Source organism: Diceros bicornis, chromosome 2 (assembly GCF_020826845.1).
Source record: "Diceros bicornis minor isolate mBicDic1 chromosome 2, mDicBic1.mat.cur, whole genome shotgun sequence".
Taxonomy (NCBI): Eukaryota; Metazoa; Chordata; class Mammalia; order Perissodactyla; family Rhinocerotidae; genus Diceros; species Diceros bicornis.
The window spans coordinates 37,252,856-37,266,899 of record NC_080741.1 but is presented as its reverse complement, the minus strand read 5'-3'; the positions used below and the strand labels follow the sequence as shown (position 1 = coordinate 37,266,899).

Genomic DNA, 14,044 nt, shown 5'->3' with positions numbered 1-14,044 from the left:
GAAAGCAAGAGGCAAAATAAGAAGAAGAAAGCAGTATTAAGCTACAGAATGGCCAAGCATACTAAGCTAATGAAAAACCGTTACTTTTCACCATTAGTCCTTAGAGAAACAATTGTTAGAAGGATAGCTATAGAGGAAATCAAGTGGGGGAAAAGTCAATGGAGAATTTTATGTTGAATGACAGTAAAGTAGATGAGCTAAGTTATGTAGTAATAGAGTGGATGGAACATAACTGAAAACCAAGTGACTTAAAAACTTTAAGTCCTGGCCCAGCCATTAATTAGCTATGGAAACCGTGAGCAAGTCACTTCATTTTCTGGTTCTCAGCTTCCTGAGAACCAGATAAAATGGGAGAGTTGACTTAGGCATTCTGATGTCTATGATTTTCAGAACGGATTTTGGTATACAGTGATGTGCCCCATGACAACATTTTGCTCAGCAACAGACCACATATACAACAGTGAGACATAAGATTAGTACCATATAGCCTAGATGTGTAGTAAGCTATACCATCTAGGTTTGTGTAAGTACATTCTGATGTTCACACAATGATGAAATCACATAATGACACATTTCTCAGAATATATCCCCGGCGAAGCAGTGCATGACTGTAGTGAAGCTTAAAATTGGAATTTTGGGGAAAGTAAGCAAGCAGTGAAACAAGAGTGAAAGTGAACCAGAGAGTGGTGTGCTGGTAAACCAGGCTTGGGGGAGGGGCAGGAAGCCCTGGTTTGTAGTGTTTGCTATAATTTCAGAGGCATAAATACTCCCACCAGGACTGATTTCAAGCTACCAGCCAGCTCAAAATTCCTAAATATTTAACAATCGACTTTCTAGCCAGCTGCTAACTCACTCCAGCACACCGCTGGACAGATTTGCCAGGTACCAGTAAGAATGAGTACTAGATTAGATACCTGCATTTGTCATAGAGTATAGGCCTAGTGAAGTTCTTCAGCAGTGTTCTGGGCCCTGAGGAAAGGGCCAGAGACAGTTTTTAAGTGAAGGATTGGGCCAAGTTTTGAATCAGAGAAGCCAAAATTTTTTTGTTTTATGGCCGGAGACAGTTTAAGTGAAGCATTGGGCCAAGTTTTGAATCAGAGAAGCCAAAATTTGTTTTGTTTTGTTTTGTTTTGTGTGAGGAAGGTCAGCCGTGAGCTAACATCCAATGCCAAGCTTCCTCTCTTTTTTTTTTTTTTTTTTTTGGCTGAGGAAGATTGGCCCTGAGCTAACATCCGTGCCCATCTTCCTCCACTCTACACGGAACGCCTCCACGGCATGGTTTAACAAGCAGTGTGTCGATGCGCGCCCGGGTTCCGAACCTGCAAACCCCGGGCCGCCGCAGCAGAGCACACGCACTCTACCACTTGCGCCACCAGGCCGGCCCCGTGAGAAGCCAAAGTTTTTTGAATGTGGTTGAGGAGGTGAGACAGAAGTTAATGAATCTGCATTGTGAATAAGAACAGTGTTGAAGCAGATAACTCCCTGGGGATCAGAGAGTACTAGAAAATTTAAAGTAGTCATAGTTTCTACTTTTACAAATATAGAGCATCTTGAGTAAATAGCTGAGTGTATTTTTTCTAACTCAGATTCAGGTGTTAAAGCTTGCTTATAATTCTGATAGAAAAAATCCTTCATTTCTAACAAAAGAGAAAAAAATGGGAGTTCATGTACAAATATATAAAGGAAATTCAAGACAAAATATATATTGAGAGCAAAACTCTTGATTTTCAAATTAGCATAGTTACTTTGAGATTATTAACTTTTGTAAAACCATAATTTTTATAACGTATTGTGATTATAAATTGTCTCATAATACAACATGTCTGACGTTGTCTTAAGAGTTTTTTTCTCTTTACCTAGAAGGAAATTTTCTACTGTGGTGTTGAATTTCTTGAAAAGAGATATAACCTTAATGTGTATTGGAACCAAATATAAAACAAACCCATCAATGGAAATGGAGACTAATAGCATGCCATCTAGGACTTTTTAGAAATCATTAAAATTGAGATGTAGATTTGTGTCCTGAATTTATTTTAAGTACGGTTATAGTTATCCAGATCATTTAAAATTACTTTGGGGGCAGTTTTAGTAATTAATATATCTCATACCAAAAAAATTTGTGACAACTGATATTCTGAGAAATCTAAGGATTCTCTAGCCCATTATGTCAAAATGATCTTATACTTGAGGTAGCTGTCAGCATAGTCATTCTCTGATTAACTCAGTTACATTCTTTTAAAGAGCTGAGGGCTGGTGAGACTATGGGTAGTTCCTTGCCCTAAATTTCAAATAAAATGGTTTTCAGTTTAACCAGTTTAAGCTGTGGCATGTTTGATGACATTAGGTGTGCCAGCCATTATGGCCAAAGTTTCTTTACCAAGTGATGCTGCATGAAATAGCTAATTGTCGAACTTCGGCAGAAGTTGGATAACATTCAAATGTACTGTTGTATCACAGAGTCCAGTGAAAAGCAAGAGAGGTTGTTTTTCCGCTTGGCTGCCCAATCGCTGTGCCTCTGATTCCTGTATTCCTTTCTATTTCAGTTTTGAATTGATCACAGAGGTCAATATTTCCTCCTTTTTCTCCCCACCCCTCCCCCCCTTATCAACTGTAGGTATTCAGCATGTTTTTGGAGACTCTAGTGGACTTCATCCAAGTCCACAAAGACGATCTTCAAGATTGGTTGTTTGTACTGCTGACACAACTACTAAAAAAAATGGGTGCTGATTTGCTTGGATCTGTTCAGGCAAAAGTTCAGAAAGCCCTTGATGTTACAAGGTAATATTTTCTTCATATATTTCTAGTTTGCCCGATAGTAATCAAGAGTATTTAGTTTCTGTGTTAAAAGTTCATATTTCTGAGTCCTTTCAAACCATTTAGACTGCATGGGCTCCATTTGAAAATTATTAATGCTGCCATTCACATGGTATATTTATTGCAGCATTGGTCCTTCCTTAGCTCAAACACTGCATTTCTTTTATAAAAATTCCATTAACACTGGGTGAGTAATTTTAAGGTGGTATTTTATCTTAATTAAGATATGTCTGCAAAGTTGATTTGAAGACTAGTCAATCTAATGTAAAAAGAAAATATTTCCTAAGTTTAAAAAGAATGTTTTATCATGCATTTAAATATTCCGAATCTTTGTTCAGAAGATTTTGAACCAATGATATATTTCTACTTTCTTGTGTAGATTGTTGAAGTGACTTATTTCAAATATCCATTTACTAAGTTGAGGTGAGTCTAGAATTCAGATATTAGGTGTGGGGAAACATCTCTGATAATGTTGAACTTTCTACTGAATACATTTTTCTGATTAAATCTATAGTTGAGGCAGGATAAACCATTATTTACTGTAGTGTTGCTTTTTAACCCCCTTCAGGGTATAAATTCAAATGTTCAGATTCTTCTGGGAATAACTTTTATTGTATACTCTACCACATAGACTATACCACATATAGATACTACTTCATGCATGCTTTTTGAATGACATGTTTTGGTATTAAGCATAATTTTCTGTTGTTAAGTTTGCTAAATGCTTACTTGCTGACTTAATTTTTGTTTTGTTTTGCTTTGATCTCTCCTTATTTCAGAGAATCTTTTCCAAATGATCTTCAGTTTAATATTCTAATGAGATTTACAGTTGATCAGACCCAAACACCAAGCTTGAAGGTAAAAATTTGAAGTCTTTTGAAGACATTGTAAGGAATTTAAGTCTTTTATTAATAAAGTTATGCTGGTATTTGTATTTCTGTCACATGAGAAGCTGTTCAATCAGTGGATTTTGTTTTTGTAAACTTTCAGACAGTCAAGCCAGCACTTCGGGACCAGCTTCACTCTTTTTGGAGCTCCAAGGTTTTTTTGTTTTTGTTTTAATCTGCATTATTTCTTTTCTTAACTCTCTTTGCAAACTCTGCAGTGTTTCAGATAATGTTTGTATGCATCTATATTCAACTACTAACCTTTGGAAGCCTTTTAAGCATGCACATATTTGATTTCAAATGTTATTTGAATGCCAGGCTATCCTTTGAAGAAGCTTACTGGGGATACACATTTAGAAGGCAACACAAATATGGCCATCTAACCCTAAGCTGGTAATGCAAACTCGCTTTATAAAGTCTTCTCTAATTCTATGTTTGTGATTTCCCAATACTTTTTTATTTTTTTTAAGTTTAGGAGTTTGAATAGGTATTTTGGGCAAAATGTCAGTTTTTTACCTATATTTATTTTAGTAAACAACATTTTTTAATCTCAGTGCTGTTTTCTAGTTATCCTTAACTAAAATAGTAACTTTTTTTTTCTTTTTGCAATGTGATATTTCTGATGGGTGCGTAAAATTTAGAATGAGGATTACCTTCTCAATTGTTATTAGCACACATTTTCCAGTTAATTTATGTGAAAACTAAGTAGATTCCAGTTTGTGATTAAAAATCATTATTAAATTTAATATAGAAGAAAAAATAATTTCATATAAAAGAAGAACCTTTGAATTCTTTACTAAAGATGTTTTTTAGTGAGTTTTATTAAATGAGATTAAAGTCAGGGAAATAACAAGCATATGTGCATTTACAAGCCTTATATTTGTCTGCTCTATTCTGCACGAAATATATTTCCACAAGCATTACTGCCCAGGACTGATTTTCCTTTAAGTTTCTGAATATGATTTTGCCTTAAAATCACAGTTATGTTTCTTACCAGGGTTGACTTACACTCAACATAATGTTATTTTCTCAGAGCTGCCTTGTGAAAGGGGTTCCATCTGTTTTGATTTTGAAAAGTGACCTGCAGAAGGAGAATAATTTACGTGATGTTACTGATAAATATTTTTGAACTCATTCTTTGTTCCAGCGGTTGTGATAAGCATTCCTAGGAATATAAAACTTAAAATTTTTTTATCATAATTATCTGTAATACATGATAAACTGTAAACTGTAATAAGGGTAATGATTTAGGTACCAGTGGTAGGTATTCAAGTGCTGTTGAAAATGTATGTAGAGATGTTTCATGGGCCAGTGGAAATGGAGGTCTAAACCATTAGCTTAAGAAATAAGGGTGATAAGTGAGTTGAGGGAGAGAATAAAGTTGCTGAGGTCTGAAGAAAAAGACAAAGGGAAGAGGGAAATGGGAAACAGACAAATTAAAGTACCTTTTCTATTGGAAAACATTATACAGGAGACTGGAACTACAGACTGTTTCTCTGAAAGCCGTGTGTGTGTGTGTGTGTGTGTGTGTGTGTGTGTGTGGCTTTTACATTATATATTATATATTCTATATTATATATGCACACACACATACACAAAACTGTAGGGCAAAATCACTCTTCAGCTCTTAAATTGATGTTTTAGGATAGCAAGGAGAAGTTATATTGGAGCCATCCATACCTTATGCCAAAAATAAAAGTAACTTGCAGATGAGTGACAGGATTAAGAATAAAAAACTTAACAGGTTATAGAAAAACACAGATAACTTGAGTATGAGATCTATAAAAATTTTTTATTGAAAAAATGATGGATCAGGTAAAAGATGAATGTTTATATAAAATTTTATATCTCTCACAGAGTGTCATGTGATTATATGTCAGAAAGGAAGCAATAGAATAGGGGGAAATGGCAATACAGAGTGATTTTATTTGAGTAAGTAATATTTTTAAAAATAAATGTAGTTGTTGACCTCTTTTTCTGGGTTTCACAAACATGTTGTAGAATTATACATACCTTAGCAACTAGATTATTTTTCCTTCTCTGAAGAAGAATGCATGTTTCTGTTGTTAAAATTACAGACTATGTATATAACTTTGTGAAATATCCTACTAAAATGTAAACTTTCAAATGATTATATGTGTATTGTGGTTATTTTGCCTGTTGGTATAGTAAACACATCTATTCTGTGAAACCCTTTTAAAACTTTGCATGCTTCTGTAAATTGCCAAGACACTGCACTAATTGAATCTCATGTAGTGCAAATAAATATATTTAATTGTTAATGGTGTCAAATTGAAAACAAAATATATTGATGTTTATTCTTTGATTTACTATAATCATCTTTCAGCTATTCACACTGATAGAAGGTGACAGGGCTTTAAGAATCCAGAATATTATGTGGTGCTTAATTTAGTTGGGCCTGCTATTGCAAAATTAACAATAAGTCTCTTTCCCTCTCTGCTGTACCTTTTCCCAGGGATAGCTGATAGGTTAACTCTTGTTTTTTTAATACATTTCTTTTCTTTTCTTTTTTTTTTTTTTTTTTTTTAAGTAGTGGAGATGGGTGGTGGTGATGGTTGCACAACAATGTGAGTGTACTTTTTTTTTTTATCATTTTACTTATTTATTTATTTATTTATTTTCCCCCAAAGCCCCAGTAGATAGTTGTATGTCATAGCTGCACATCCTTCTAGTTGCTGTACGTGGGACGTGGCCTCAGCATGGCCAGAGAAGCAGTGCGCCCCCGGGATCCGAACCTGGGCCGCCAGCAGCGGAGCACGAGCACTTAACCGCTAAGCCACGGGGCCGGCCCGATACATTTCTTAAAGTTATAATTCCTTCTTAAAATTCATTCATTATGAAATGAAGAATGTAATTTGATCCCTTCTTTTTTTTTTTTTTTTTTTACTGGAAACAGAAGGGAGAAAATGTACAAAAGTCAGAACCTTATTTTAATATTTTACTTCCTGTATATTAACTTGGCATGGTACTTCCCAGAGACCTTATTTGGATTGAATGAGACAAATGACATTAAGATCAATAATAAGGGGAAAAAGAGCATAGAAAAACTGACTACCTTAATCTTTGGCGATATTTTTTCAAAATTGCTTTTTGATCATACATTTAAACCTTCATTTTTCTAAGGCAGCAAATCAGCATTTAATAGGTGTTTAGCATCTGCTATATCCAAAGAGTGTGAACTGTGAACTATGGCAAGTGCCGCTTCTAAAGTGCACTGGTAAAGTCTTAGAGAACCATTATTTAGAAATCTTACAAGGTTAGAAGATGTGATTTTAAAAACAGTGGATCTCAACCTTTTTTTCTGCCCCAACATACCTGAGAGAAGGGAGATAATTTAGTAGTGGCTTCCTGTAAGGATAAAAAAGGCTGAGTCTACAGAAGATGATGTGCTTTGCCCCACCTCTTGCTGACTTTGAAACCTGCATCCCACCACACACCTACCCACCATGCACCCACACATCCAAAAAACCCACATATGATAACTCTTATACAAATCAAGTTGTCTTTTCTCCGGTGATGCTTGTGTCAACTTTTTTGTGACACTTCTTTTGGAAGATAATTCTAGCAGTTGATGTACCTATAAAGGAACCTGATCTTGTTGTGTGAATCTTAGAGTATATTTGACAAGAGACTTATATTGCCCACCTTAATTACCCACTTGATTTACCATACCTTATTTCCAAAATATTTTGGTTCATTTCCCCAAAAGCCAAATTACACTCAATTGATAAAGACTGGTTCCCAGGGAGTCTAGACAAGAGTCAGCTGTAAGCTCTGAAGGCCTACTTAAGGAGAAGTGTATAATCTTGTCAAGAGAGTCTTCAGCAGTTGTTCAAATAGAGAATGAAATGCCTAGGACTTAAAAGTTCTGCTTTGTGTGAAAAACAAAAATGCACATTATCATATAGTTGTACCTCAGGTAGGTGTGTGGTTGTGTAATTTCTTTGTTGCTGTTTTTTCATTTTCTATTTGTCAAAAAAAAAATCACCTAATTGTTTCTGAAGTGTTCTCAGTGTCTCTCAATGAGCATCTGATTGTCCTCTTTCATTGTGCTTACCTCTACAGGTGAAGGTTGCTATCCTTAAATACATAGAAACTCTGGCCAAACAGATGGATCCAGGAGATTTTATAAATTCCAGTGAAACTCGCCTGGCAGTGTCTCGGGTCATCACTTGGACGACAGAACCCAAAAGTTCTGATGTTCGGAAGGTATGTTTTAATATAAGGTTTAGAAGATAAATTAGAAAAGCAAGCAGTCGTTTTGGATTGCCAGTGAAGGAAGCTAATATTTTCAGGACATTACCAGTTACCATTGAGTTATTGAGCTGGTGGTATGAAGACCTTTTTTTTTTAAATCTTCTCTTTTAAATTATTTTAAATTTTATCCAATTAATATGAGTATAATTTTCAAAGTTAGAATCAAAAATAGCTGTCCTTGCCATAATCCTCCCAACCTCTAATCTCATAATCATTCAAAATGTTCCAAATCTTTCCCCTTGCATTCACCTATGTATTTCAAATAAGAGCTTACACTATTTCTTGATTTATTAATTTTAGGCATTATCTATTGATCTACTGATAAATTTAGTCATTATGTCTATCTGTCTATCTACTTTGGTAAATGAGGACTTAGCTTTCCCATACCAATCCCATATCCTTTCCCATACCTTTCCCCATAACCTTCAGAATACTTAGGAATCAATGGTTGGTAATCAATAGAAAAGATTTACATTTTCACTATGAAAGCATTCACTTCTATACCAAGTGGTTTACTACTGCCTCCTTTCTTATAAAAGCTTTGTATTTCTTAGTGTTAATAATTTGCCTTGTTTTTCATTTGCATGTGTTTTTTTAATGTTTTTATAAGTATCTATTAATATTTTCAACATCTCTGCCACATACCTATGGCTAATATTTTACATATGTTCAAAAACACATTATTTATTTTCTGGGGAGCTCCTTCTTAGACCCTCTGTTCTCTTCACCATCTTCCTGAGACTTCTCTTCATCCCAATCATTCATTTTTTGCATCCTATGTCTAGCTCTGTTTACTCTCTTCCTTGGTGAATCATTTTCTTCAATATTTGCTGCAAAGGAGTGCGTAGAATATAAATTTTGTGACCTTTATTTCTACTGATAAACACTTGACCCAACAACAGCAGAATATACATTCTTCTCAAGTGCACATGGAACATTCTCCAGGATAGACCATAGCCAGGCCATGAAACAAACCTCAATAGTTTTTTTAAAAGGATAAAAGTAATACAAGTTATGTTCTCTGACCACAATGGAACGAAATTAGAAATCAATAACAGGGCCGGCCCCGTGGCTTAGCGGTTAAGTGCGTGCGCTCTGCTCCTGGCGGCCCGGCTTCGGATCCCGGGTGCGCACCGACACACCGCTTCTCCGGCCATGCTGAGGCCGCGTCCCACATACAGCAACTAGAAGGATGTGCAGCTATGACATACAACTATCTACTGGGCAAAAGATAGTTGGGGGAAAAAAATAAATAAATAAAATTATTAAAAAAAAAAAAAAGGAGGGCCGGTCCCGTGGCTTGGCGGTTGGGTGCGCGCGCTCTGCTGCTGGCGGCCCGGGTTCGGATCCCGGGTGCGCACGGGCGCACTGCTTGTCCGGCCATGCTGGGGCAGCGTCCCACGTACAGCAGCTGGAGGGATGTGCAACTGTGACATGCGGCTATCTATTGGGGCTTCAGGGGGAAAAAAATAAAAAAAAAAAAATTAAAATTAAAAAAAATTAAAAAAAGGAATTAATAACAGAAAAAAATTTGGAGAATTCAGAAATATGTGGAAATGAAGCAGTATACTCCTAAATCACCAGTGGATCCAAGAAGAAATCAAAAGGGAAATTAGAAAATACACTGAGATGAATGAAAATGAAGACATGATATGCCAAAACTTATGGGATGCAGCTAGAGTAGTGCTTAGGGGGAAATTTATATCTGTTAATGCCCATAATAAACAAGGAAGAAAGATCTCAAACCAATAACCTAACTTACCACCTTATGCCACTGGAAAAAGAAGAGCAAACTAAACCTAAAGTAAGCAGAAAGACATAGTTAAGATTAAAGCAAAGATTAATGAAATAGAGAATAGAAAAACAATAGAGAAAAATCAGTGAAACCAAAAGCTGGTTCTTTAAAAAGATCAACAAAATTGACAAACTTGTAGTTAGATTCACCAAGGAAAAAAAAAGGAAAGACTCAAATTAGTAGAATTAGAAATGAAAGAGGGAATATTACTGCCAACCTTCCAGAAATAAAAAAGATTATAAAAGAATACTACGAATAATTGTATACCAATAAATTAGTTAACTTAGAGGAAATGGACAAATTCCTAGAAAGAGACAAACTACCAAAACTGACTCAAGAAGAAATAGATGTGTGACTAGAGCAAGAAAAGAGATTGAGTTAATAATCAAAAATCTACCCACAAAGAGAAGCCTAGGCTCAGATGGCTTCCCTGGTGAATTCTACCAAACATTAATAACCAGTTCTTTACAAACCCTTCCAAAAAACGCAAAAGGAAGGAACACTTCCCAACTCATTCCATGAGAGCAGTTCTACCTTGATACCAAAACCAAAGACACCACCAAAAAAAAAAAAACTATAGACCAGTATCTCTTATGAATATGGACTTTTTTTTTTTTTTTTTTTGGTGAGAAGACCAGCCCTGAGCTAACACTGTACTGTGCCAATCTTCCTCTAATTTGTATGTGGGTTGCCACACAGCATGGCCTGACAAGTGATGTAGGTCCATGCCTGGGATCCAAACCCGTGAACCTGGGCCGCCAAAGTGGAGTGCGCCAATCTTAACCATTACACCACTGGTCGGCCCCTGACTATGGACATTTTTAATCCTCAACAAAATACTGGCAAACCAAATCCTACAACATATAAAAGAGAATTATACACCATGACCAAGTGGGATTTATCCCAGGAGTGCAAGGTTGAATTAATATCAAAAATCTATTAATGTAATACACCGTATAAATAGTAAAAACATAAAAGCCACATAATCATCTCAATAGAACAGGCATCTGGCAAAATCTAACATCCTTTAATGATTACAAAAAGGGTTGAGGGGGCCAGCCCAGTGGCATAGTGGTTAAGTTTGCACGTTCTGCTTCAGTGGCCTGGAGTTCTTGGGTTCGGATCCCAGGTGCAGACCTATGCACCACACATCAAGCCATGCTGTGGCAGCATTTCATATGTGGCAGCCACATATGAAATAGAGGAAGATGGGCAGAGATTGGCTCAGGGCCAATCTTCCTCACCAAAAAAAAAAAAAACAAAAACAAAACAAAACAAAACCTAAACAAAGTAGCAATGGAAGGGAACTTCCTCAACCCAATAGAGGGTACCTACAAATATCCACAGCTAACATCATACTTGATGGTGAAAGACTGAATGGATGATTTCTCCCTAAAATCAGGAACAAGACAAAGATGTCTGCTCTCACCATTTCTATTCAACATTGTGCTCAAGATTCTAACCAGAACAGTTAGGCAAAAAAAAAAAAAAAGAAATAAAAGGCATCCAAATTGGAAAGGAATAAGTAAAACTGTTTCTATTCGCAAATGAGATGATCTTAACATATAGAAAATCCTAAGGAATCACTAAAAATCTGTTAGAAGTAATAATCAAATTCAGCAAAGTTACAGAATACGAAGTCAGTATACAAAAATCAGTTGTATTTCTAAACACTTGCAATGAACAATCCAAAAATGAAAATAGGAAAACAATTCCATTTATAGTAGCATCAAAAAGATTAAAATACTTAGGAATAAATTTAACAAAAGAAGTGTAAAATTTGTAATAGAAACTACAAAACAATTTTGAAAGAAATTTAAAAAGATTTAAATAAGTGAAAAAACATCCCATGTTCATGGATCAGAAGACTTAATATTGTTAAGATGGTAGTACTCCCCAAAGTGATCTATGCATTCAGTGTAATCCCTGTCAAAATACCAGCTGGCTTTGTAGAAACTGACAAGCTGATGCCAAGATTCATATGGAATTGCAATGGACCCATAATAGCCAAAAGAATTTTGAAAAAGAACAAAATAGGAGGACTTGACACTTCCTGATTTCAAAAACGAAGTACAAGGCTACAGTAATCAAGACAGTCTGGTACTGGCATAAGGATAGACATAAAGACCAATGGAATAGAATTGAGAGTCCAGAAATAAACCTGTGTGTCTATGGCCACCTGATTTTTTTTTTTTATTGATGTTTTAGTAGTTTATAACATTGTGAAATTTTGGGTTGTACATTTTTGTTTGTCCATCACCATATATATGTCTCCCTTCACCCCTTGTGCCCACCCGCCCAACCCCATTGCCCCTGGTAACCACAATACAGTTTTCTCTGTCCATGTGTTGGTTTATATTCCACATATGAGTGAGATCATACAGTGTTTGTCTTTCTCTTTCTGGCTTATTTCGCTTAACATAATACCCTCCAGGCCCACCCATGTTGTTGCAAATGGGACGGTTTTGTCTTTTATTTATGGCTGAGTATTATTCCATTGTATATATATATATACACCACATCTTCTTGATCCAATCATCAGTCAAGGGACATTTAGGTTGCTTCCACTTCTTGGCTATAGTGAATAATGCTGCAATGAACATAGGGGTGCATAAGCCTCTTTGGATTGTTGATTTCAGGTTCCTTGGATAGATTCCCAGTAGTGGGATAGCTGGATCATAGGGTATTTCTATTTGTAATTCTTTCAGGAATCTCCATACCGTTTTCCATAGAGGCTGCACCAGTTTGCATTCACAACAGCTGTGTATGAGTGTTCCTGTTTCTCCACATCCTCTCCAACATTTGTTGTTTTTTGTCTTGGTGATTATAGCCATTCTAACGGGCGTGAGGTGATATCTTAGTGTTGTTTTGATTTGCATTTCCCCGATGATTAGTCACGTTGAACATCTTTTCATGTGCCTATTGGTATGGCCAACTGATTTTTGACAAAGGTGCCAAGACCATTCAATAAAGAAATAATAGCCTTTTCAACAAATTGTGCGGGGACAACTAAATAGCCACATGCAAAAGAATTCAGTTGAACCCTTACCTCATACCATATACAAAAATTAACTCAAAATGGATCAAAGAATTAAATGTAAAAGCTAAACCTATAAAACTCTTAAAAAACAGGGATAGAGCTTCATGACCTTGGATTTGGCAAGATATACTACCAAAAACAGAAACAACAAAAGGAAAAAATAGATAAATTGAATTTCACCAAAATTAAGAATTGGGGATATTCCAAGAACTAGAATACTGATGTGACTGAAGAAACCTTTGGCATATTTTAAGTAAGGGAAAGATATGATCTGATTTATGTTTTTAAAGATTACATTGGCTAATGTGACAAAAATGGACTGTTACTATATTGCGTAAGGGAGAAGAGGGTAAAAGGGGTAGGGCTGATATTGAAAGGAACCTGTTTTCATCTATTGTAGTAAGAAATCACTAGAAAATGTCTCAAGCTGATAAATCAAGAAATAATTATATAAGCCAATGAATGCCTAACTCTCAGAAAAAACAAGCATTGCAAAGAGGAATTCTGGAGAGCTGAACAGGGGAATTGAGAATTATAAAACCTTTTCTAAAACGGTTGCTTTTTTAAAAATCCATAAGTATATATTACTTTTATTTGAAGACTTGAAAATTATGTTAAAATAAAAATGAAATATATCTAATAAAGCAAATGTGACATTAAATATACACTTAACAGAATTGAAGGACTTCATCAAAATACACTAAAGCTATTGCAATTTAAATCATGCAATTTAAACCTCTATTATTGGGCCGGCCCAGTGGCACAAGCAGTTAAGTGAGCGCACTCCGCTGCAGCGGCCTGGGGTTTGCCCGTTCGGATCCCAGGCACACACCGACGCACCACTTGTCAAGCCCTGCTGTGGCGGCGTCCCATATAAAGTGGAGGAAGATGGTCATGGATGTTAGCCCAGGGCCAGTCTTCCTCAGCAAAGAGGAGGGTTGGCAGATGTCCGCTCAGGGCCGATCCTCCTCACAAAGATAAATAAATAAACTTCTATTATTTAATGCAGGAATAGACAAATAGATCAATGGAACATAAAGGAAGATCCAAAGACACTTAGATTTATATAGGAGATTAGTTCATAATACGGGTGTTACTTCAAGTCATGAGGAAAGGATACACTCATTGGTAAATGGTTTGAGAATAGTTGGGTTGTCTGTCTCTAGGAGGAAAATAAAGCTGAATCTCATATACCAAAATAAACTCTAGATGGAATAAAGTATACCTTAG

At 35.9% G+C, this 14,044-nt stretch overlaps 1 protein-coding gene across 4 annotated transcripts in view; it reads left to right on the top strand.

Moving 5' to 3' along the window:
* Positions 1-14,044, top strand: part of CLASP2 (cytoplasmic linker associated protein 2) — a 168,608-nt gene that overhangs the window by 130,966 nt on the left and 23,598 nt on the right. For 2 of the 4 annotated variants that reach the window (XM_058554545.1, XM_058554536.1), the window contains exons 25-28: positions 2,615-2,778; positions 3,594-3,672; positions 3,805-3,855; positions 7,788-7,931. In XM_058554545.1, the coding sequence (XP_058410528.1) occupies positions 2,615-2,778; positions 3,594-3,672; positions 3,805-3,855; positions 7,788-7,931 (438 nt within the window). The remainder of the gene's footprint in view (positions 1-2,614; positions 2,779-3,593; positions 3,673-3,804; positions 3,856-7,787; positions 7,932-14,044) is intronic. The other 2 variants (XM_058554565.1, XM_058554555.1) reach the window with 1 other exon arrangement.